The 27203-nt window shown below is 34.1% G+C and overlaps 1 protein-coding gene across 1 annotated transcript; it reads left to right on the plus strand.

Annotated features, from left to right (window-relative positions):
• Window positions 1-24622: 24622 nt before the first annotated feature.
• LOC123668941 (Krueppel-like factor 16) lies at window positions 24623-26057 on the plus strand. Its single transcript, XM_045602637.1, has 2 exons — window positions 24623-24825; window positions 25039-26057. Exons 1-2 carry the CDS (start codon window positions 24757-24759, stop codon window positions 25918-25920), a joined length of 951 nt encoding a protein of 316 aa, XP_045458593.1. The 5' UTR covers window positions 24623-24756; the 3' UTR covers window positions 25921-26057.
• The last annotated feature ends 1146 nt before the right edge of the window (window positions 26058-27203 follow it).

The raw sequence follows: 27203 nt of genomic DNA on the forward strand, positions 1-27203 counted from the left end.
AAAATTTAAATGTAACCACATGATAAACATCAGCTTTTGATTAAATTAAAAATTATCAAAAACGGTACACCCAGTAAAAAGTTATGCGGATTTTCGAGAGTTTCACTCGATTTCTCTGGGATCCCATCATCAAATCCTGGTTTCCTTATCACGGTACCAAACTAGGGATATCTCCTTTCTAACAAAAAAAGAATTATCAAAATCAGTACATCCAGTAAAAAATTATGTGGTATAATACAACGTAGGTCGATGAAAAAGCGTCAAGTAAAAACGCATTATTAGATATAACTCGAAAAGCAGTTGTTAGATCTCAAATAAATTAAATGGGACCAAATGACACACACCACCTTTCGATAAAAAATTTTTTTTGTCGAAATCGGTCCACCCAGTCAAAAGTTCTGAAGTCACATACAAAAAAAAATACAGTCGGATTGAGAACCTCCTCTTTTTATGGAAGTCGGCTAAAAACTAGGCAATGAATTAATAATCAAAATAATGTTGTTATCATGATTTTTCCCGATTTATAATATATTATACAAGTGATCATATTATCTTTTTTATTATATTTCAGAACATCCACGGGCTCTGAGTTGCACAAGCCATTTGTACTGCATAAAATATTTGTTTTATTATGGACGTGCGTTTTTTACAATAGTTTAACTTGAGGCCAGCAATTCTAAAACTGTCTAGAATCGTTGGGATGGTCCGACACTGACAGCTTTTTAATAAATAATTTAATAAATACATTAGGAAAACCCATATTTAGCATTAGGTAATGCTAGTGATAAAATGTATTTCTTGTATTAATAATTTATAAATTAATTTCCTTATTAAATAAAGTCAATTATTTCATCATTCGCCCATTGATTTGAATATCATTTACTGATAACAGCTTTCATTGCTATAATAAATTTCGCCATCAATTTTATTTATACTAATATTATAAAGCGGAGCGGAGCACCAATGAAGAATGTTTCAAAACCAGGGTTTTTTCCTTTTGAGGGCTTCCCCAGTTAGCCCATAGTAACTATTCCAAGCGGACGTAGTCGCGGGCAGAAGCTAGTTTTATACTTAATTCTATACGGCACTGGAACTGTATTGTTATTTGATGATTTTATATAACCATATTAAATGATTAATTATGTAATGGTAGGCTTTTGCTTTGTAATTGTACAAATGACAAAAATTTGGCTAGCGTTACTGCTACGAACTTTTTTACTGCTAGTTATAATGATGTCTGTGCTTTTAAATGTGTTTGTAATGTTTGTTTAAAAAATGTAAATGTAAATTCTTTTTAGTTTTTTTGTTTTAATTTAGTTTTTTTCCTTTTTTGTAAGGTAGCATCGGTGTCAAGTTATAGACCACTGGTAAATTTTGGTCAGTTATTTGTTTCATAAAAAAGCTATGAGTAATTCAATTCTACAATATTTGGTTCGATGTAAGTAAAACGTAATTAAAGTAGAAATGAAACTTTTCCTGTCTGTTGATATAACCCAGTAAATAAGTATCCTTATATCGTGTTGTAACGGCGGATGCGGGTTCGATCCCCGCATATGACAAATATTTGTATTGACCATACAGATGATTGCCGTGGTTTGGAGTTTGTGCAGTCCTTGTGGGTCTCCCCACTGGTATCATGTACATCTGAAAGCGATCGTTACTCATAGTAGGGAATATATTCGCCAACCCGAATTGGAGCAGCGTGGTGGGATAAGCTCTGATCCTTCTCCTACACGAGGAAAGAGGCCTATGTCCAGCAGTGGAATATTACAGGTTGAAGCGTTATGTAGTAAATCACAATTAAATAAATTATAACTTAACTAATTTATTATAATATTATGTGGCTGAAATGAAATCTCGTGTTCTTATATAGCTACGACCGCACCAAATTTCACTTATAGTCATTAATTGATAAAATAATACAACATTACAACAATTATCAACTAGTCAAGCATTAAAGTGATAACTGTCAACCCTCACCTTAATAGAAATCATTGTAACATTACAAATTTAGAATAATGTTATCGTTGAACCCTAAATAAAGAATTATTCATTTTATTTATTAATTTATTAATTAAATTAAAAAACAATTAATTTATCAATTATAATTCTAAATTTATGAATCGATCGTGACGTAATCCTAAACAATCGATTTACGATTATAATTTCAAATAAATATTAAATTTTTCAATATGCGAGTCATTTAGTATCTGTCAAGTCTATGGACATTATAAAATATTTCGCTTCTACTGTGATATCGTATAGCCTATTAACTTCTGATTAGTTTAGCTCTAAAATATTTGTGAAAAAACTATTAAAATTCGTTAAGTATTCCTTTCAAACATACAAACCCTTTCCTCTTTATCAAAACTGTGCAAAAAAAAACTCTGATTATTTTTTTTTCCAAAATGATTCCTAATCCCGTACTGATATAACAATTTCCATTTTGTTTAAAGGAATGTTGTACACGTCGAATCCCAGCGGTGGACGTTTCCACGATATAATGACCAGCGTGCTATCACAACAGTTTGATAAACAAATAATCAAAGAATACATTAGTACACAGATAAGCGTGTGTTGAACCCGCACTTTGAATCGTTACCACAAACAAAAAATATATAATATATATCTGTAGCTATCTTAAAATATTATAAAACTGTACAAGGGTCTGTTTGTACTCTGTTTTTAATGATACTATGTTTATGGTGATCGTTCAAGGTCACATAATATCATTACAACTTGCCGTGAGTTTAACAGCATCAGAGTACTCACAAATGTTTTGCTGAATTAAGGTAAACATGGTCAGCTGAAGATCATGGAGGATTAAGAGATGTTGGCCATTGGATCTTCCCATCAAAGTACAGTATCGTCTGAGGTGTATAATACAGTGTATTGCTTATGAGATGTTTCAAGCTGACCAGCTATCTACGAAATGTTATTTGTCTGCAATTGCGTATTTGAAACGAAAAACCTATGAAGGTGTGAGTAATCTTTTAAATTACGCACACATACGCATCATAGCAGTTATACCCGGATTTCACACCATATTATCTGTGCTAAAGACATATAAATAGATTAACAAAATAAATCCATGTACCTATAATTTAATTTATAATTCACTAGCTGTGCCCGCGACTTTGTCGGCGTGGAGTTAAAAAAAATGTTCAGTTCGCACAGTTACAAAATAAATAAATTCCTAAAATAAAAGTAGCCTAAATTACTCCTTATTGCATCAACTATCTGCCAGTGAAAGTCCCGTCAAAATCGGCCCGACCGTTTCAGATATTAGCCGGAACAAACAGACAGACAAAATTGTAAAAAATGTCATTTTGATATGTGTACCGTGTATACATCAATATGCATTTCGTAAAAAGCGGTTATCTTAATATTACAAACAGACACTCCAATTTATGTTAAAAACGATATCAAAAAATTATTTGGATCAAAATAGAATTTTCAAATGCATTATCCGTACTGGATAAATTAACAAACAAAAACGTAATGAATGTAGTTGTTATTTATACGTAAAACGGAATAATTATAAAGAATAACAGTCGTGTGTTATTGTGTAGGTAAAACGCAAGATCAATTTCCATTTCCAAGAAATTAAATTGATTCGTCAAGAAAAATTCTCAAAACTGTCTCTAAATGTCCAGTTCCTACAAATGGATTTATCATCCATACTTGGGCATTTATAGCTTCTGTTTCAGTACTAAATATAATTGTGAAGTTCCACAGCCTCTGGTTCTTGAGAATTGTGCACCTTCAATACATACCTATAATAAAAATACTCGAAATAACTTAAAGTTTCGAATGTATTATCATAAAATTGGTTATGAAGTTTTATATACAATTATTGTATTTATAAAAGTATTTGTGTGTGTTTAAGGTTATATATGAATGTGTATATGTGTATTTAATTGTTATATATACTTTTTTTACTAATTTATGTTTATATACCAGCTGCCCATCTCCATAGCAATATTCCTTTCATTGCAGGTTGTCTGGAAGAGATTGCTTTTTAGCAATAAGGTCACTAATTTTACACTTTGTGCAAAAGTATGCGTGCAATTATAGTCATAATATAAGTCTACTTATGCAAAAGTAGACTTATATTATGACTATAATTGCTTGTAATGTTAACTTGTTATTTTTTAAAATGTGCAATAAAGTTTATTATTATATTGTGTACAAAATTTGAGCGTAAAAGGTGTCCTTTTACCCTGGTTTATATCCTTTATCTTATATAGTTTGTGACACAGTGGTGACTACGAACGAAGTCAAGATTACAGCGAGTCGAGAAATAACTATTTATTAATTATTTATTTACATATACTTTACAAAATTACTTAAAACAAACAACCTAAATTATTTCCCTTTCACAACATTAGTAGAGACAGAGCCGGGTTACATCACTAGCTTGACACAAGGATCACCTTGACACCAAGTTACCGATGAAATAATTATCATATGAACTTTCTCTTTTAATGACACTGATAACCACAATCATATATTTTGCTTTCGCGACAGATAAACAACGTATTTTTAATTATTCAGCACATAGCGAACCTAGACCAGTTTATTTACACATACACTTTCATTTGTACTTGAAACTATGCATTACGAAATAAATCTATTCAAAAAATGTAATTAAAAAAAAACACACACACAAAATTATTTATTGGTATTGTTAAGTATTTTATTAGTGAGTTATTGTATAATATTGACCAATATCCAGAGTAATACAAAAACGCATAATTTCAAGTAAAATAATTTAGTATAATCCCATAATTTATAAATAAATAAATATAACATACACACACGATCGTCTGTTCTTATGATAAGCAACTTAATGCTTGTGTTACAGGTAACATCCGACTGTTATTTTTTTTATATGCATACAAACAATACATATATAAATACAAATATTAAACCCAGACTTAGGTAGGAATCGAACCCGAAACCCGCAGAACCGAAAGCAGAGCCACTACAAACTGCGCCAAGAGCTAGTCATAATTATTATTTATAGATTGAAAAAAAAAGTAGCTGTGATTATAAGACAACATTAAAACTTCAAGTAAAATTTTGTGCGTGTGTGTGTGCGTGTGTGTGTACAATTCACACGCGACAAAAGTGAAACTTCTGAAAATTCGTAGGAAGGTAGGCGATTACAATTTGTTCTATCGACGATGATCACACTCTCGTGAAAAAAGTCGTAATCGCCATGCAAAACGCATCGCGTACACGTTTTATATTTTATTGAGAAAAAGTAGGGCTTCGTCACACAGTGACTACGTCACCACAGTAAGTATGACGCTATTCAAATGTCCATTTGGCGCAGTTGGCATTGACAGTGCTTTCCGCTTCAGAGCTATGTGGTAAGATCCCGCCCAGGGTCTGATTGTATGTGAATAATTTTATGTGAATTGGTATTATATGTAATGTAAGATGTCATAGATTACTATTTTTGTGCAAAGGTAGACTTATAATATGTAAAATATGTGTAGATATAACAGTCAGCTGTTACTTAAGTCAGTTGAATACCCTAGCACAGGAATTGTCAACTGTGTGCATGTGTTAAACATATTTATTTAATTTTATTTATTTTATTTCGTACAAATCCAGTCAGGTGTTTTTGTCTAAAGTAAAAACTGCTGTGTGGCTACGGCACTAAAGAATTAAGCCACCCCCTCTCTTCCCGCGGGTGTCGTAAGAGGCGACTAAGGGATAACAAGGTTCCACAACCATTGGAACTTAAGAAGCCGACCGATGGCGGGATAACCATCCAACTGCTGGCTTTGAAATACACAGGTCGAAGACGGGCAGCAGCGTCTTCGGTGCGACAAAGCCAGTACTGCGGTCACCAACCCGCCTGCCCAGCGTGGTGACTATGGGCAAAACACATGAGTTCACACCATTTTTGGCACGAACTTGTGGAGGCCTATGTCCAGCAGTGGACTGTATAGGCTGTAATGAATGAAAAAAACTATGCAAAAGTCCTCCCGAGACCATGGTTACTGTAAAGTATTCAAAAACGTCGGGCATTTAAAAAACTTACTAAACCGCGATAAAATCCGAAAAAGTTGTTTCATTATAATGAGTGAAATTCACGTAAACAGAAAACAATATACAAAAACTATTATTGAACTATGCAAATATTTGATATAGTTTTCCTATATTTTTGCATCTTGGTATTTCACATGAATCGAGGACTTTTGATATTAATAATAAGTCATCGTGAAACAGAGCTCACCTTGACTCATGACTTCAGGAAAAACAAACCGATATAGGGGAGAAGTCGTTGACCCGATATCTCAAACTACATAACCGAAAAAATTTATATAATATTTTATATATAATATCCTTGATTAATTTGTTTTCATGTTTCAAATTTTCAAATTAAATATCAGTTTTTTTTTAGTCTACTGACGGTTTACTTTTTTTTATAATGTCATATTGACATTTGTTTTTTGTCATAGCCTATTGTATAATCTGTTTAGATGTATAGATGTATATTTAAATATCTATATTAAAGTTATACAGCGCAAGAGTACATCTGTTTGTATGATATCAACGTGATATTTTTTCGACATGAGGATTAGACTGGGATGATAATGGACTAATTGTAAAAATTCTTGTATTAGACAGCAAATTATTCGGGATAAACTTACAGGCCATAAAACGACTACAGTCTAGTACTTTATTAAATCTTATTTTTTTGTTTATCATTCATTCTAAAATTATTTAAATATCCATCAAAATAAAATAAAAATATATACATAAAACTTTCTTTAACATACTTAATACACGAGTATAATACAATGTTATCAATTTAAATTATTATAACCTAATACTCAGTTCTCTTATCAAACACATTATTTTAGTTGATAGCCATAATACAATTTTTTATTTTACGAAGTCAAACGTAAAATAATTTAAGTTAGTATAATTCATTAGTAGAGTAATGAGTTGTGTAACTTACTTTTAACTTAAAAACACAAACATAAAAAAGATAAAATGGTACAATAATGTTTGTATACATATCTCACCAAAATTTATTCAAGTAATAAATTACATAATATAATTCAAAACGAAATTTAAATGTATGTTAGAACATTCACTATAATTATTTTCTTGTTGATATTCAGTTTTGTAGAGTCAACAATCAACATCATTAGCACATATTACGTTTAATATTTATAACTAAGGTATTTATAAAATATGAAATGATATCATTTTTGATATGGTTTGAGATGAATCAATTTTATTACTATTTTTTTTTCTTTTTTTTTTTTCAAAAGATTAATATACATCAAAATTAATTTAATATTTTATGCCGTGCACAGTTATAGAAATCATTTAAAGTAGTTTTTTTTCTTTCGTTTATTTAATTAGCAATATTATAAAGATACGTTAGGTACTCTTTTAAAAACATTTTTTTACTAAGTTTATATATTATTATTTACACGTATATTATATATTTTAGTATGAATATTTAAATGTTATTTTTTTTTGTTTTGTTTTTGTTGGCTCTATCAAAATGTTGACGTTGATCAAGATGATAAGTTTTTGTGTAACTTACGGGATAACGTTTTAAAGTACATTTAAGATATAAGTTTTCCCCTTCTTATTGCATAAATATATGTCATATTTTGCCGCATCTGTGGGGAATTAAACGTTCTATGTCGTTTGAGATAAAGTTTAGTTCACTTCAAAACATTACCTGTATCTAAACTTTGAAATTAATTAAAAATACTCAACTTAAACGGTTCTAAAAGACATGTTTTACATACTTTTATGAGTTACGAAACTTTTATTTCTGTCTACGTGGTTACAACGAGAGTAAAGAGCGATATACAGCAGTTACATATGATCAACTCACGTTTCAAAGGCTTCGGATTGCTCTGTTTCCTTCGCGACATGTCCTAGCACGTTGCACCCGTCCCTCCCAACATGTCACACACAGCACTAAACACGATGAAATCTTTGTAAACTTAGCACTAAATTTACACACGGCCGACGCTCACGACAGTCGGATCGACACTAACGTCTAGAGGCGTATTTTCCTCTGCGGTACCAATTCGCGAGGCAGATGAGGGCTGGCTCAGGCCCCGCCCACTTTGGAGCCCCCTCCGCCCCTCTCGTAGCGCGTAGAGGCGTAGCGTCGTAGACTTAGGTTTTAGAAAAAGAAGCTGTATAAAAAACTATAAATTTTCAGTGTTTATTTTGAAGCACTGAGTCAAAAAATCAATCGTGAACAAAATTGTTTAGTAAAATTATTGTTTTATTATTTATTATTAGAATTACTGCTATAATAAATATATTATTTATTTGAAGAAAATTAAAATTAAGTTTATAATTATAGTTATAAAGTATTTTTAAATTAATATGACAACCAAAATAAAGTTTGAAACAATTTAATGGAACGAATATTCAATAATAATCAACTATAATTTTTCCCTCTATTAAGTTACAAACTTTAACACGCCCCCGTACAAGTTGTTGAGGAAAATGAAGCACGTTAACATTTAAAAATCATTTAAATAATAATTTTATACACAGATAATACCCAAATTTAAGACGTTTATTCAAATTTTCAAAGATAGGAATACAAATAGGTTAGGTTTAAAGAACTTTATTTCTCAAGAACATTACAGTTCACTTATGAGTATTGTACATATAGATACTTTATTAACATTTTAATACATTTCATTGTTTTTTCAAACATAAAAATGTTTTTATTGTAAACAACATATAATAATATTTGTAAAAACACAAGTGTGCTTTAGAAGTTTAGAGCACATGACTGAAGTAAATAAGCTCCATCTAACTTATAATCCTCACTCAACTTCTGTTTGCCTCGCCCTAATACACTTTTCGTAACGCTCTCGTCACGCATTCACGAGCTTACTTCCCAAGTCAAGATTGCGTAAAGAAGCTTTACTTCAACAAGTAGTTATCGTAAAGAAAAACTTTGTATATTTATCTGTATCTAATTCATAACCTCTGAAATTCATTTGATATCAAATTAGAGTACTTAGTTTGAAGTCAGGCACAGCTTACTAATAAGTAACTATATGTGCCCGCGACTTCAACCGCGTGGAATTTAACAAAAAGGTATTGTTCAGTTTGTAGTGTTATAAAATAAATAAATTTCTAAAATAAAAGTAGCCTAAGTTACTCCTTATTACATCAACTATCTGTCAATGAAAGTCCTGTCAAAAATCGGTCCAGCCGTTTTAAATATTAGCCGGAACAACCAGACAGACAGACAAAAATTGTATTGAATGTTATTTTGGTATATGTACCGTGTACATCCACATGCATTTAGTAAATAGCTGTTATTTTAATATTACAAACAGACATTTCAATCTTATTTATTTGTATAAAGTATAGATTATATTTATAAGTAACTTGAAATATGAATGTAAAGCCTACTTCATAAATGACATTTCTTGTGAGCGATAAATTTCCTTGAAAAACGAAAAGCCAAAATCAATAAAAAAAAAAAATTCAAGTACGCAATAAAAGTAACTATTTTTGAGTTATCAATATCACAAAAGAACCTCTAGAGTTCCTTTATAAATTTACATCATCGTCATTTCAGCCTATTACAGTCCACTGCTGGACCGCAGGGCTGGCTTTGTCGCACCGAAGACGCTGCTGCCCGTCTTTGACCTGTGTATTTGAATTAAATAAAAATAAATTTACATAGTCATACCTTAAATATTGTTACAATAAAAATACATATTTTTTTCTATCGCACGTTACATTTATTACAGTGTGTTAGTTTAATACATTAATATAAACATACATACATACATACATATAATCACGCCTCTTTCCCGTAGGGGTAGGCAGAGACCACTTCTTTCCACTTGCTACGATCCTTACATACTTCTTTCGCTTCGTCCACTTTCATTATTATTATTATTATTATTATTGATATTTATATTATTTTTATTATTATTATTAGGTATTATTGATATTTATATTATTATGATTGAAATAATAATGAAATAATGAAAGTTAATATAAAACCATTAAAAATATATAAAGATTATTCGAAGTGGTCTCCATTGGCTGCAATACAGTCCTTTAAGCGTTGAGATCAGCTATCAATAGAAGCACGCACTCTTTTATGGAAAAAGTCTTCACTGCCAATCGTATGAATTGTTTTAAGGACTCCAAATTATCATGACATTTAGAGCAAGCTATACTCTCTAAAGCTGACCATAAATCATAATCCAGCGGATTAAGACCGGGACTAGATGACGGCCAGTCTTCAGCTCTGATGAAATCCGAAACGTTGGTTTCTTACCAATATTGGGTGGATTAAGGTTTATGACCCGACGCTGAATCTTGCTGAAAGGATCATTCTTGGTTACTGAACATGGCGTTGTTAAGGGGCTTAACTGCCTTCTCAATAATGGTATCTTGATACAATTGTGCCGATGTTTTGATACCGTTTTCACAAAAATATGGTACAGTCACTCCTTCATAGCTACCCCGCCAAACTATCACTGAAATCGGATAATGCCTACGTTGTATTCTGTGGACTAATTGGAAAGCTTCCTTAGAGCTTTGAGCATATGGTCATTGTGTTTGTTAAAATATTGCTCAACTGTAAAAAAATCTCATTCAACATATTTGATGCAAACGAAAAAATATGTACTTCAATTACAATGACAAGTAATACAATGTATGTAGACGAAAAAATAGTCAAGTTAATAGGCGTTATCAAAGATCATTCAAAAACTAATATATCTGGATAAAATTTAAATGACAGTACATAACACTGAGGTAGGGCACAGCAGGAATTTCCTGCTCAAAATATGGAGCAGCCCGACTGGGGTAGTACCTCCACCTTACAGATGATCACAGCTAAATAATACTGTTTTCAAACATTACTGTGTTCCTGTTGGTGAGTAAGGTGACCAGAGCTCCTGGGATCCCTCCCAGGATTGGGGATTTGGTCGACAACGCGCTTGCGATGCTTCTGGTGTTGCAGGCGTCTATAAGCTACGGTAATCTCTTACCATCAGGTGACCCGTACGCTTGTTTGCCTACCTAGTGATATTAAAAAAAAGACAAACACCACTTTTTGATTTACTTAAAAAATAACTATCGAAATCGATCCACCCAGTCAAGATTTCTCAGGAGATACATAAAAAAATACGTTTGAATAGAGAACCTTCTATTTGTGAAGTCGGTTAAAAATAGGTCTGTATTGATATTTCCTTACTGAAACAAATGTATTTTATATTGTAGCTAAGGTTTAACAATGCCAACAAAGTATTTTATATTATTGGTAGAGTGGCAAATGTACGTACGCTCTGCTTAGTGGTAAGCGGCCACTCTACCCTTTGACAGCTGAAACAAGGAGCACCGTAAGCGTGTTGGCAAATCTACGCCTTGTGTCAACACAGCGAATCCTAAGCAGCTCTAGCTAAAAAGTCGACCTCGAGTTCGATTTTCTTAATGAGTAGCAAGCACCTAAAGCTAGTGGTCTCAGTTGTTACCATAATCATCTGATAGTGGTAATCATCTGACGTATATATATATATATATATATATGACGTATATATATGTATGTATGTATGACGTATATATATGACGTGGTATATATCATGTGACGTATAACGTGTGGAGGGACGAGGAAAGATCGGGTTAGAAATGAGTATATAAAGGGAAGTTTGAAAGTGCCACCCGTGACGGAGAAAATGAGGAGCAATAGTTTAGTGTGGTATGGGCATGTAATGAGAAGGGATGAACGCTATGTTTGTAAAAGAATGTTAGGGATGAATGTCGAAGGACGAAGAGCGATAGGCAAACCAAAAAAGCGATGGATGGATTGTGTGAGTGAGGAAATGAGAAAGAAAGGTAAGCGCTGAAGTGACGAATAATGGAGAGGAATGGAGGAAAACATGTTGTGCCGACCCTATATAATAAGGGATAATGGCAGGAAGATGATGATGATTTGACGTATAATGGTACTCATAACAAAAGTTTATAATTAACTTTTCTTTTTCTCCATCAACGCCGCGTTGGCGCAACGGTTACAGCCATGGATTGTACCTGTTGCGTTGGCGTTTGCGTGTTCGATCCCCGCTCATGAGAAACATTTGTATTGGCCATACAGGTGTTTGCCTTGGTCTGAGTGTTTGTGCAGTCATTGTGGTTCTCAGCACAGTGCCTCGGAGAGCACGTTAAGCCGTCGCTCCCGGTTGTTATCATGTACACCTGATAGCGATCGTTACTCGCAGTAGGGAATATATCCGCCAACCCGCATTGGAGCAGCGTGGTGGATTAAGCTCGGATCCTTCTCCTACATGGGGAAAGAGGCCTATGCCCAGTAGTGGGATATTACAGGCTGAAGCGTTGCTCCATCAAACTAATGGCTTCAAAAATCTTAGTTTATTAGTTAAGAAGATGGTCCAAGAGACCTATTTTACATCATACAGATAACATCTATGAGTAACTCTTTGTAAGATAACCAGCTCCAATGTTGGGTTTTCAGGCTATTACAGTTTAATTTCAGTGTGGTTCAGCTGTGTTGGATTTTTCAAATTATTTTGTTGAATTTATTATTTCACATTATACGCGTCTTAGGTGCGACAAAGTCAGCCCTGCGGTCACCAACCTCCCTGCCCAGCGTGGTGACTATGGGCAAAATACGAGTATGAGTTCACGCTATTTTTGGGGCGAACTTGTGGAGGCCTATGTCCAGCAGTGGACTGCGATAGGCTGAAGTGATGATACATTAACGCTGAAGAGGCTTTATAAAATCAACTTATTTGTCGTAGAAAGAAATATGTACTGTGTACCTAATCAAAAACTTTAAAGAAATAATGACTAGTTATATTTAAAACCGCTAAAGTCACATTATTACAACACCTTATACTTTATAACAAGATAAAAAACTACTTAATTACATAATATTATATATTTTTAGTGTATTTAGATTAAATAGCTCTAACACATCAGACTTTTAAATTATATCTCAAAATCAAAGGCTTTATAAAAACTGATGACGCGTTGGCGCACAGGACTGGTTTGTGACCTGTTGTGCTGGCGGTCGCAGGTTCGATCCCCGCACATAACAAACATTTGTATTGGTCATACAGATATTTTCCGTGGTTTAGGTGTTTGTACAGTCCTTTTTAGTTGTCCCACTGTGCCTCGGAGAGCACGTTAAGCCCTCGGTCCCGGTTGTTATCATGTACACCTGATAGCGATCGTTACTCATAGTAGAAAATATATTTGCCAAACCGCATTGGAGCAGCGTGGTGGATTAAGCTCTGATCTTTCTCCTACCTGGGGAAAAAGGCATATACCCAGTAGTGGGATATTACAGGCTGAAGCGCGAACCTTTTTTTCGTTCAAGTTTGTTCTAAAATAATGCATTATTTGCGAAGATGGTTTACTAGACATGATATAAAATTCTTACCCAAATAAATACGTTTATTCATCACAAGTGTCCTTTTTTGAACAAAATTGTCATTGGCATCGTTTGATTTCAATGAATATCTTATAAAATATCTATTTCATAATCATCATTTCATAATGAGTTAACCTTAAAAGACAAGTATGCTGTCACAAACTTTTTTTTGACCTTTTAAATTACAATCACTTTTCTCATACAAAATTTTTCGGTAGCTTTAACCGTTTAGGCAGCGCACGCAATGGAAGCTGTCAAAAAAGAATATTTTTTCCCAACTTCGTCGCATTTCTTATTAATGAGTAGCTCTTATTGGTCGTAGCTTGATGTTATACAGCCTATAGCCTTTCTCGGTAAATGGACTATCCAACACAAAAAGAATATTCCAATTTGGACCAGTAGTTCCTGAGATTAGGCCGCTGAATGAAATACTTTCGAAATATCAAAATGTAAAATAATATAAAACTGTAAAAAAGTAAGCAATTCAGAAAAAAAAAATTTATTTTATTTTATCTATTTTAACCGACTTCAAAAAGAAGGAAATTACCACAAAACGAAACTAACCGTACCTCATAACTTTTTACTGCGAGCGCCGATTTTGGTGATTCTTTTTTAATTGAAAGCTGATGTTTGTCATGTGGTTCCATTTAAATTTTATCGATATCTAACGATATACTTTTCAAAGTTATTGTCTTGCCGATATAATTGGTCGTTTTTTTTTTTCATTTCCCAGCTGATACAATTTTTAGCTAAATACCTATTCTGACGACTTTACCTATCTGACAATTATATTATGAGTTATCTCTAGTACCTAATTTTAATTGACGGTTTCTCCACTACGAAACTGAAGTAGGTTTTAATAGGGAAAATTAAAAATATAATCCTACCTGAAGTAGAACAGCGTGGTGGATTAAGGTTCAAACCATCTCCTACATGCAGAAAGAGGCCTATGCCCAGCAATGGGATATTACAGAATGAATCACTCAAATACAATGCTTTTGATTGATTGATTTATTTAGCCTCTCAAGTACAATGTGTTAGGTTCAAACCTAAGTTTACTAGTTCGTTTGTTAGTTATTTTAATTAACTAGTTCTTAAGTTTTCTAAAGTCGCAGTGAAGTACCGATGCATGTTTAAAAAAAATATAAAAAATATGGAATAACAAAAGCACGGGCATTATAAGCCTGTGGATATATCGCTTACATAAAAAAAAACCTAAGTTTAAAAAGATATGAAATAAAGAACTGTCGAATCGAACTGAGACTTAAAAATACGAAAACAAACAATACCCAAAATGTATGTGTTTATTTTATTTAAAGAAATTGTGTATGCACTCAATATTTATACATTTCATTAGGAATTTTCCATCACCTTTATTAATAAACAAAAAAGAAAATTGGATACAAAAAAGTAAAATACAAAGAAATCTGAAAGATTACTAACTCATATACTGTTAAACGCCGCGTTGGCGCAACTGTACAGCCACAACAGGTACACAACTATTAAACAAGATAAATATTGGGACTCAAAATAAAAAGATCTTAAATAAATGTGTTTGCTCGCAAACGAAAAAAAAAACCGACTTCAATTACATCGACGTGTAATACAACGTAGATCGACGAAAAAATAGTCAAGTAACTACGCGTTATCAAAGATTACTCAAAAAGTAGTTATCAGATCTCAATAAAATTTATATGTGACCACATGACAAACATCAGCTTTCGATTAAATTAAAAATTATTAAAATCGGTACACCCAGTAAAAAGTTATTGCGGATTTTCAAGATTTTCCCTCGATTTCTCTGGGATCCCCTCATCATATCCTAGTTTCCTTATCATGTTACTAAAGTAGGGATATCTTCTTTCCAACAAAAAAAGAATTATCAAAATTGGTACACCCAGTAAAAAGTTTTTGCGGATTTTCAAGAGTTTCCCTCGATTTCTCTGGGATCCCATCACCAGATCCTGGTATCCTTATCATGGTACTAAACTAGGAATATCTCCTTTCTAACAATAATTGTGTTTGCAGGCAAACGAAAAAAAAAAACCGACTTCAATTATATCGACAAGTAATACAACGTAGGTATACGAAAAAATAGACAAGAATGTAGTGTATGTAGTGATATATATATATATATATATATATATATATATATATATATATATATATATATATATATATATATATATATATATATCGCACCTTCGGTGCAACAAAGTCAAAACAGCTCATTTCTTAATTTTACAGGAGAGGATTTTTATTTTTCGCTTTTACTTCCTCATTTCTGGATTACTATTTATAGTAGATTTGAAATCTTTATAAAATTAATAGTTTACTTTCTTTGCTATAGTTTAAAAATCTTATATTAAATTATCAAAATTTCTAATAAAAGACATAACAAAAAAAGTGTCCTGAATTGTGACTTTGTTGCGCCGAAGGTGGGATATATATATATTGAGATTCTTTCAGCCAAATTGAGTAACCTCCTCCTTTTTTGAAGTCGGTTAAAAAAGACTTCATCCAAACCGGCAGCAAATCATTTTAACTCTCTCTTCTACTACTAATCCTTCACGATTTACTAAAAATACCGAGCTGGGCTCGGTCACCCAGGTACTTAGATATAACTCGAAAAGTAGTTGTTAGATCTCAAATAAATTTAAATGGGACCAATTGGCACACATCACCTTTAGATTAAAACAAAATTTGTCGAAATCGGTCTACCCAGTCAAAAGTTCTGATGTAACATACATAAAAAAAAAAAAAAAAAAAAAAAAAAAAAAAAAAAAAATACAGTCGAATTGAGAACCTCCTCCTTTTTTGGAAGTCGGTTAAAAAAGGAATTATCAAAATCGGTATATCCAGTAGAAAGTTGTGCGGTATAATATAACGTAGGTCGACGAAAAAAGCGTCAAGTAAAAACGCATTATTAGATATAAGTCGAAAAGTAGTTGTTAGATCTCAAATAAATTTAAATGGGACCAATTAACACACACCACCTTTCGATTAAAAGAAAATTTGTCGAAATCGGTCCACACGGGCAAAAGTTCTGATGTAACATACATAAAAAAAAAATACAGTCGAATTGAGAACCTCCTCCTTTTTTGGAAGTCGGTTAAAAAAACTAATAGGGTGGCAATCAAGCTTATGCTTATTTGCCACCCTATTAGTATTTTTTAGTACCTATGTACTGTTCTGATGGTACCATACTCAATGAAAACCTGCAACCCCGCATTACATTTTTCTTTTCCTTTCTTGCTGAGCCCCACTTGTACTTTAAGTAATGTACTTTTTATATTATAATTATATAATTATGTTTTTTATGAACTACTCCCATTTTTTTCTCGTCATGTACCTTCTACGCTATCAAAGTATAATGTTTGTAATGTTGAAAGTTATAAAATTGTATCAGTTATAATCTGTGACAAGAAATCGATTATCAGATATTTATTTATAAAAAATGCCAACCGTATATAACCTCCTTTTTGAAGTCGGTTAATTAAAGAAGCAAATTGAAAATATGTACAATTTTTGCTATTATGTATCACTAGGCGTTAAAAAAAACTTCGTGCCTAGTATGGAACGAAAATTAATAAATATAATTGAAAAACCTAATTTAATTTAGTATGTAAATTAAATCCAAAAACATACAACCCCACATTTGAATGAAAATCGCCTGATTTCTGAATATATTTTTTATATGTGTGTTCGCGGAATAACTTCGTCGTTTGTCAACTGATTTTGATGATTCTTTTTTTGTTGGAAAGGAGATATCCCAACGGTGGTGCCATAGTAAGGAAACCAGGATCTTGTAGTGGAATCCCAGAGAAATTGAGGGAAATTCTCGAAAACCGTACAACTAGTACGTTTGTTAATTTTTTTCGTCTAACTTGTATTAGGTACTTGTCTATAAAATTGAAGTCGGTTTTTTTTTCGTTAGCTAACAAAACAGTTATAAGCTATTTCTATAAATCAAATTGTAATCGTGTAAAGTTTTAATAACATAATTCAGTTACGTTATCTGAAATTTTAAAATTTTCTATTTATTCCGTTACAAAGTTCTACAAAATATTAGAAAACGTGAACGCAAAACGAACTGAATCATTCCTATTAATTATATCTATATAATGTATTAATACACGAAATCAGTACCTAAATTTATCCGTCAAAGGCTGCTACAACTAATTTTATTTGAATACCCAAGAATAGTACAAAACGAGTATTAACCAATTTTAATTTTTTTGCGTTTATTTATGTACCTACTGTAAAATGTTATTGTCCTCAGTGTGCAGTCCAATTCGCAGTGGAGCAGCATGGTGAATTAAGTGTCAACACTCCTCCTACGTATGAAAGCGACCTTTGGTTCCATATATTAATTACGTGATTTTTTTTAACAACTTCTCGTTCCCCTACCCCCTAGATGATGTTTGGTGAGATTTTAGTCAACTCAGGGGGGATTTCTTTGTCTCTACCCAAAAAATTTGCTAGTTGCGGGTAAAGTTTATCCTAAAAATAGATTACTGGTAGACATTAACAGCCGGAGGTAGAATAGGGCATTAGAAATTGTTTCTACTTAATTAATAAACTACAACTCTTAGATCTAATTCCGTGGTATTAATGAGATCATTAATACCACGGAATTAGATATTAAGAAAGAATAATATATTATAATCTTTTATCCGTTGGATACCGTTATTCGTCAAATAGCGTTATCCATAACCGGTGAAACAGGCCCATTAAACCTTATGCAAAAAAAATATTAAATAACGATCGTTCGAAAAAACACAATTATGTTTAATAGTCCTACCTATTTTTACAAAGAAATTTAGAAATTCTATATTTATACCCTTTTTTTCTCTATACACTTAAAATACAGAGTAGCAATACAAACTTGCTTATATTCAAAAGTATGAACAACTACTAGGTACACCATCTATGGTACAAACGGCGTACCTAGTTAACTAAACAAGAGTACATTTTTATAATGATACAACGTAATTTGTAAATACTTCACAAGATGGTGCGGTACTGTAAATTATCTAATGATGGTCATTTGCAACATAAAATGTAGGTACGCAGTACGCACTTATCTATTATTTAAAATTTTAAGAACGTGTTGACACTAAAAGTGTGGCCTTATTTATTTATATAATAATTAATATACCTATTATAAATACTTCAAAAGCAACGATTCTTTTACTAAACATTGTTGTTTGATAGTTCATCTTACTCATTACTAGATGGCGCTGCATTTCATAATATTTTTGCTTTTTGAATACCTTAAAAATAATATCTTAAAAAGCTTTTTATGAAATTTATTAAATATCCTCTCATTCGTCAAAAATTATAATTAAAAAATGGTTACTGGATTTATTTGAAAATAAAAAATGTAATCGTGTTTAGTGAAATCTGCCTCTACTCAATAATTTAAACCAATAATTTTCATAAGGTTTCACACAGAGGCTTTCAAAGGCGACATTGATCTATAAAAAAGTTTTTTTTTTATAAATCAATGGCAGTCGCACATGTTTTGTAATTAATTATGATTTTATTTCCCTATTGCAGTGTAGGTAATGCACAATTTTAGTTATTTTTAACGAATAAATATAGTACAACAATTTGATAGTGTTGTTAACAGTTTCATTTGTGGACATTATTATGACCGAAAATTATGAAAATGCTGATGTTGATTTTTAAAATCTTGGATGAACCAAATACCAGAAAGGTAGCCGTTAAAGGTATCTGACGTATAACATTATCCAAGGAAGAAGCAGCGGGAACATCTATACAACTGCTGTAATTAAAAACTAAAACTAAATAGTATAGGATAAATCTATGAACAATCAGTGTCAACAACACTTGATAATATAGCAACAATACCTATTTATCTTGGCTTTACTATATAAGTATTCTTATAAATGAAAAGAAAAAGTAATAGATATCACGAATTGCAAAAGCTTTACTCTTAGATATCCGTTTTCACTTTTATTATGCGTTGTTTTATCGTGATGTAAAAGTAGCGGCTAAAGAGATCTATTTATTATTTTAAGAAATATTAACTCGTCCTGGTATTCCAACTCAAAGTATCTAATTTAAGAAAAATTTATTTCGAACAGAATGATACGCCATCTATGCTTAAAATGTTTCTGTAAATTCTCGGTAGATGTCGCTATGATCAACATTTAATTAAGGCAGTTATAGTCAACAAGTTACACAAGGACGCGGTTTCTGTTTTTTTTTATTAAGGTCAATGGTTATTTACATTAAACGTTTCTTATTTTTGTTACTGTGAACCTCTATTGAAAAAAATATACAAAAATAAAGTTTCATAACTTTGAAGAGGTTTTTATCCTCTAAAAACCTCTCTATCAACTAGTCGATAAATCGCACAATGAAATATGCTTTTTTAAGAGATCGTCAGATCTCAATTAAATTTAAATGGGACCCTCAACATAACAAGTATCAGCTTTCGATTAAAAAAAACCATCAAAATCAGTGCTCTCGGTGAAAAGTTGGGAGGTAACACACAACACAAAATGCAATCAAATTGACATTCTCCTCCGTTTTTTTACGTTGTCGGTTGAAAATTAAAAATCATACCCCTGTTTATGATAAAAATATTGCAATATGTAGGTATATAAAATAATCATAAACCTGCATCAGAACACAATTTTATGTCGGTGATTAACAAACTACTGGCTGTGAGTGTGACTCTGGAATGGTGGGATAGGCGGGAACAAGAAACACGCGTTCGACAAAATCGCAATAATAATACTCGCTTAAACACATACGTAGTGGCGTATGGCGTAAATGACAAGCGATCGTCAGTTCAGTTCATTCTTTGCATAATGGCTTTTAGTTGTGTCAGTTTGACACATATCATTTCGCCAATGTCACGTTGGGATTGTCAGTTAATCAGACCTTGGTTGAAACTTTAAAGTCAAAACCATAACAATAGTTGACAAGATCTTGTGTCAGATAGCATTTGTCATTTACGATTTATTGGATACCTATTGACGGATGACGGTATCCAACTGATAAAAGTTTTTGATATTTTATACTATCGAATTCCACTAATTTTATGTGCTATTTCTATTCGCAAGCATGAATTTAAAATTTATTTTTATGTAATTGAGGAGAAACAGATCATAATTAATGGCCTATGCTACCTCCTGCTGTTAAACACTATTCGTAAATAATTTGAAAGATAAACTTTATCCACAACCGGTGAAATCAGCTCTAAGTCTGCATTCGCCCTGTATCATCCCACGGCTGGGCATAGGCCTCTTTCTCTACGTAGGAGAAGGATTGGAGTTTAATCTACCACGCTGCTCCACTGCAGGTAGGTGGATATGTTCCCTACTATGAGTGAAAATCACTCACTCACTCACTTCAGCCTATCGTAGTCCACTGCTGGACATAGGCTACCCCAGATTCACGCCAGACATCTCGGTTTTCCGCAATCATCATCCAACCTCCACCGGCAATCTTACGTAGATCGTTGGTCCAGTAGGCTGGAGGAAATCCCACACTGCCTTTGCCAAGACGTGGTCTCCACTCCAGGACATACCTGCTCCAACTGCCATCGGTCCTGCGACACAGGTGACCAGCCTACTGCGACTTCAACTTGCTAATTCTGTGGGCCATGTCGGTTACTTTCGTGCTCGCGCGGATAGTCTCATTTCTAATCTTATCTATCTTTGAGAGAAAGCCTAAGCATAGCCCGTTCCATTGCACGTTGAGTAACTTTTAACGATTGCTACCGAGGACCGACGGCTTAACATGCTCTTTGAGGCACGTTGGGGTGACCAACAAGGACAGACATACAAATAAGAAAGGAATATTTATACAAATGACTACTCGCACCACTAAAGAGTAAGGTGTATTTCCCGTAGGGGTAAGCAGAGACCACTTACAACTGAATTATGAACTTTATATGTGTTTAAATATACAAAGTAGGATTTAAGTACTTTTTAGTATTATTTCAACACTCATTTTCAATTTTAGCTTTTGATTTGGGAACGATGGAAATAAAACAAAATTAGATATTCACTTATATTTATTTAAAATCAAAAACACTACAATTTTGTGATTGCGTTCTTCGTAACACTGAGAACTAATCTTATCGGCATTAGGGTCTGACACCTAAGAAATTATTTGACATTTAAGTCATAGCATCACATATTTTATTATACTACAGAGGTCCGCCTGGTAGTAAGCGATTGGCCTATGAACGCCTGCAATACCAGAAGAATTACAAGCCCATTGCCAACTATATCCCCGACCCTTCCCCAGAGCTCTGACTACCTTACTCACCACAGAAACACAACGCTACTCGAGAGTATTGTTATTTAGCTGTTACCATTTTTGTAGTTCTAACTGCTCCAACTGCTGCTTTAAGCTAGATATTTCCTGCCCTACCCCAAAAACTATTCGTTTCAAAAAAACTGTAACATTTTACGAAAACGACTAGGTCGACAAATCCGCATACGACCAACCCAATGGTAAGCGATTGCCGTAGCTTATGGACGCTTGCAACACTAAAAGCATTGCAAACGTGTTGCAGGGCCTAAAGGTATGTGTGTGGGTTATTCGTTTAGTGTCAAGCATTTATTTTTGTGCTTAATCTAATCGTTGTAATCAATCATTGTTAATTAATAAAAAATATAATATGACAAATGATTGTATCATAAATATGATTGTTTATAACATCACAACTGATTCACGATTGTCATTGTTTATACTCAACACCCTACTAAAACAACATACACTTCTTGAATACCACTCGTCATTGTCACACGCCAAAAAGCGATACAATCTTGTGTAACGTAGTAAATTTTTCACAAAGTTCTCAAGGAGATTCTTTTGTAGCTTGGGTGGCTACTTATACAACAAAATCAATAGATTTCTGCCTATATTCAACATTACTAAAAATATTTGTAAATGGAAATTACTGACTGGACAGTGTACTGCGATAAGCTGAAATGATAATTATATTTTTGACTTTGTTGTTTATACGGTATGATTTAATGAAAATATCCATTCACTTTGAACTATATCCAACTTATCATTTACTATCCGCGTGCTAAATTTTCCAATATGGTATGACGCATGACGTGACGCTATATACTTTCAGGTTGGATAAATCACAAAATATGTAAAGTCCTAGTGGATCTTTCCCAGTCGATCATTCATTGACTGCATGCAATGTTTTTGTGGTTTGATAAGTTACATGACGTGATTCATTTTGATTTGCCAACATTGTATTTAACACTTTGTAAATAAAAGATTTTCTTATTTATTTAATTTACTTACTTATTTATATGTTACTAAATCACATTCCAGGTTTTACCCACATTGATACGTTTAACTGATAACACATTTAAATATTAAACTTTTTTGAAATTTTTAGAAATCAAGGAAATGTTTGATTTTTTATTATAAAGTTTTATGTTTAATTTCATTACAATATGTGATTTATTTGTCCATCATTTATAAATCACAATAATCATCTTTCATGTATAAAAAGTCTTCTGTATATTCAATCAAACTTTCGTGACAGATTTTGTTCGCTATTTATACGCTAATACGCTATTAACGAATGTGTTGAACAGTTTCACTTCATTTTTTTCTTTTACATTTTTCATTACCTAACAATATAAGATACACATGAAAGTTAAATTTAACGTTTGAAATTGCTATCATTAACATTTGTATAAAATACCAGAAATAGTACGATAATTTATAGTTAATAGATTTACGTATAGGTTTTTAAAAATGTCTTAATATTACTACTTATCAATTAATTCTTTGACTAAAACCTTATTGCTTTCTATTTATTTTAAATACATAATGATTATGTTCAAAAATTAAATATGATAATTGAAATTACGTTAGGAAAATTAAGTCAAAAAATTCTATGCGGTCATGACTTGCACCATGCGAGTCATTCGGTGGCCGCGTGATACTTTCACGGTGTAACTCGGCGGTCAGTGACGTCACCCCATCTTGTTTGGTGTCAGTCAACTATGAGGAAAGTTGCGAGATTCACAATATAATTATAACAAGCTTTGTTAATTTCATACTAGAATAGACGGATAGTTTAATGATTCCGTTTTTTTCTGTTTAAAGGACTTTGTAACTTGTTTAAAATACTACTCAAGAAGAGGTCTATTATATAGTTTAGATTGTAAAAATAACTACGAATTATGTATTATAATAGATTAAGCGGGAAATGAAGGTCAAATTATTCCATAGATTTTTATTAGATTTTCCTTTTTTTTCGTTTCCGATGGTTAGATAAAGAAATATGATAGAAAAAAAACTATAAAATGAAAAAATAGCTATTTTTTTAAATAGTTAGGCAAAAAATTTTCTTAGTTCCGATTTTTTAGGTAAACCAAAATATAATTAAATAATAAAATTTTATTAGTGATATACTTACATTTTCATCATATATTTATGTATAATGTATATTAGATAAACGTTCAAAATAATGTTATCAAGCCCCCGACCTACAGATAAGATAGGCCGTGGGAATACAGAACTGCCCCCCTTATATACTTGTATTGAGATTCATTTTCGCACAAGAAAATATTGCGGTATTTTTTATTATTTTAACATTTTTTTAAGTCACTAAAATTTAAAACAAAAACGATCATCGCTCATTGACAAATCATAGCGTGCGAATTTCCAAGCGAGCCAGCCAGCGCGCCTATCTGACTACGACGGCCCTGACAGCGCGTGTTTACTATCTAGAATATTCATACCTACCCAGATACGGATAAAGCTCTTTATTATACCTAATGCGATGTTGTTATGCTTTCTTAGATCTTCTACACGCGCTATTCTGTATTTTCTTTCGGTCGTTGGCATCTGTCAAAATTGTAGCAGAGACATGTGACGGAGTGACAGTGTGACGGAGCGCGGTGTGACGATGACGGTTCGCGTACGATTGCGACCTTGCGCGCCCGCGCCCCTGCGACGTCACGCGGGGGCGCGCCGGTGACGTCACGCCGCGACCTCGCCGTCGTCACTCGGTGTGCACGTGAACGCCACGCGCCGGCACGCGTCGCCTGCGTGATCGGTCCTTCGCCATTGGCCCACCGCGCCGCGCCGTCCGCTCCCATTGGTCGCCCGCCGCCCGCACCCCGCGCCAGCCCGTGCCTCGTTGCTCGAACGCTCGCTGTGCGGTTTATTCGTCTGCGGATCGCCGACGAAACTACAAGGCTCTCTAGCGATTAACTACGCACCGAGCCCGCGAGTTTTGTGAAATAAAAAGAAAGTTGAGAACGTTGAATGATAATACCTTAGTCACCATGTCCACTATGCTAGATGTTTGCGGACCCCTCTCCCCGCCGTCAACGCCGCCGTTGATGGACGTAAAAGTGAGTGTTGACATTTGTTTTTTTTTTTTTTTTTTTGTTAACCGAAACTTTTATTCTATTTCCTAGAAAATAAAAAATAAGTACAAACCTTGTACCCAGAATAAAACGGTACCTTGTGCAATCGTATGGCAGGAGCGCAGCGCGCGATCACGCAGAGCGCGCGTGCTCTGGGCTAGTGAGCAATCACTTATGTATGTTGTCTTTGTCTCGCAGGTCGAGTTGCCTCTGAAGAAGGCAGCAGTGAAGCGTGCCCGGGAGTCTCCTCCGGCCGGGCTCGTCACCCCACAACCCTCAGATTCCGAAGGCGAGGATGAATGCAGCAAACGGTCTCGCTGCGAACTAGCGAGGCTGTTACTGGCCACGCCGCCGCCGGAGCCCTGCACGCGCCCCTCTGTAATAATGCGGGCGCACAAGGACGGCACCTGCAGCCCCGAACCGCTACCCCCGCCTCCGACAACAATGAACATCCTCAAGACCCTCAAATTCAAAATGAACCGAGGCCACAGCTACTCACAAGCTAAATACATAGCGAGTCAGACGCAATCGCCGCCTCCGGCCCCGCCCAGTCCGAAACCTGTAGAAGAGGAGGCTAGAGTTCCTTCGCCGCACCCGGAGTGTTCGCCACCCAAACGTGATGAGCAGAGGGTGCCGCAAGTATCGACTGCGTCCACCCCTGGGTGGGTGCCCCTCGCGCCCCGGCCCGCCCCGGCTGTGCTAGTACCGGGCGCGCTGCTACCCACTACCGCATTGTGGCTAGTCGCCCCCGCCCCCGCCGCAAGGAGACGTCTCTACGAGTGCGCGTACCCCGGCTGTGGGAAGAACTATTTCAAGTCCTCACACCTGAAGGCTCACGCCCGGACTCATACCGGCGAGCGTCCCTTCCGCTGTGGTTGGCCGGGCTGCGAGCGACGATTCTCTCGCTCAGACGAGCTGTCACGGCACAAACGCACGCACACGGGAGAAAAGAAGTTCGGATGCCGCGTATGTAGCCGTCGTTTTATGCGCTCCGACCACCTCGCCAAGCACGTCAAGCGTCACGCCAAAGAACGCGCCCCGACCGCGCCCGCGCCTCGCCTGCTACCTTCACCTCTGTGATCGCGATCGCGAGATCGTCACCTAATTTTAGTACTGAATAAAGACTGTTCTATCTGACTACTTAAGTAGTTACTAGCTGTAAGTCTATGCTAATGATGATGGTAAGATTCAAAGAATATAAGAAATTGATATATAAACACTGTCGTTTTCTTTATCACTTCACTGTAACACTATTTACGATACACTTATGCACATATAAACCTCAATCCTGACACAATTTGTAATTGGGGTGGTGGGTGTCATATGCGAGCAGAAGTCCAACTGTGGATCACGCGAGGCTCCGCGAGAGGTCGCTGGAACGCCGGCGGGCGACTGGCGAAGCGCACGACCGCCTCCGCGCGTGGCACTGATAACGCTCCGTGACTCCTTATCGCGCCGTGGTATCTTAAAAATAAATACTTAGAAAATACCAAACAATTATCAAAAAAGAAATATTCTCATTAATAAATATTCCAACTACATAATCTTTTAATTCTGTGCCTCCTGTGACAAGTGATACAAGTCGAAAATAATTATTTTATAGGGGAGTAAAAATAAGATGTCAAAAAAAATATTGTTCGTGGTTCAAGGGGAGTATTTTCTCTTGTAAAGTAAAACACTCTCTTTCCAACATACACCTTAGTTTTTTTTTTGGGTAATATATAATTTTTAAAGTAATTTACGAAAAAAACTTAATAGAGGTTAAAATTTTCCATTTCCGCAAAGTTCTTCAAAGAGAATACAAATATATACCCCTTAACCCTTCAGACATTTTTTTTTTGTTACCTCGTCTATTCACATAATTTACCAGAATTTTAACAATTTGAGATAGTTTAGGTCCAAAGGGAGATAACTCTAGATACATTAGTATTCACGAAAATTGTACTGAATACGTAATGTGAAATTCAAAACAATCGCACTTAAATCACTCACATCATAAAAGACGAAAAACATTTATTTATTTCTGACAAAGGGTTACAAATTGACAAATTTTGATATTCACGAATTTTTTATCAGAGATATCTCCCCTATGAAAAAAATCTCATGAAACATGGACAAATGCGGACCAAAATCTCATACCGAGTTATGAGAGTCTACGAGAACTCTTATGCTCTTATAACTCGGTATGAGAATTTGGTCTGCATTTGTCCATGTTTCATGAGATTTTTTCCATTGCAAAAAATTATTTCCGTAATTATAACAGACAAAATAAGGTTAATTGAACCAAAATATTCGTTACTTTTTTCACATTTTATTTATTAATTATTTTACCAGCAGTTATTACACTAAAACATTAATTACAA

This window comes from Melitaea cinxia, chromosome 3, assembly GCF_905220565.1.
Source record: "Melitaea cinxia chromosome 3, ilMelCinx1.1, whole genome shotgun sequence".
In the NCBI taxonomy this organism is placed as follows: Eukaryota; Metazoa; Arthropoda; class Insecta; order Lepidoptera; family Nymphalidae; genus Melitaea; species Melitaea cinxia.

What these genes read in the sequence shown, in the direction of transcription:
- LOC123668941 (XM_045602637.1), top strand. Translation starts at nt 24,757, where the DNA reads ATGTCCACTATGCTAGATGTTTGCGGACCCCTCTCCCCGCCGTCAACG. An exon ending in CGCCGTTGATGGACGTAAAA is followed by an intron (nt 24,826 to 25,038) that starts GTGAGTGTTGAC and finishes TTTGTCTCGCAG; the next exon opens with GTCGAGTTGCCTCTGAAGAA.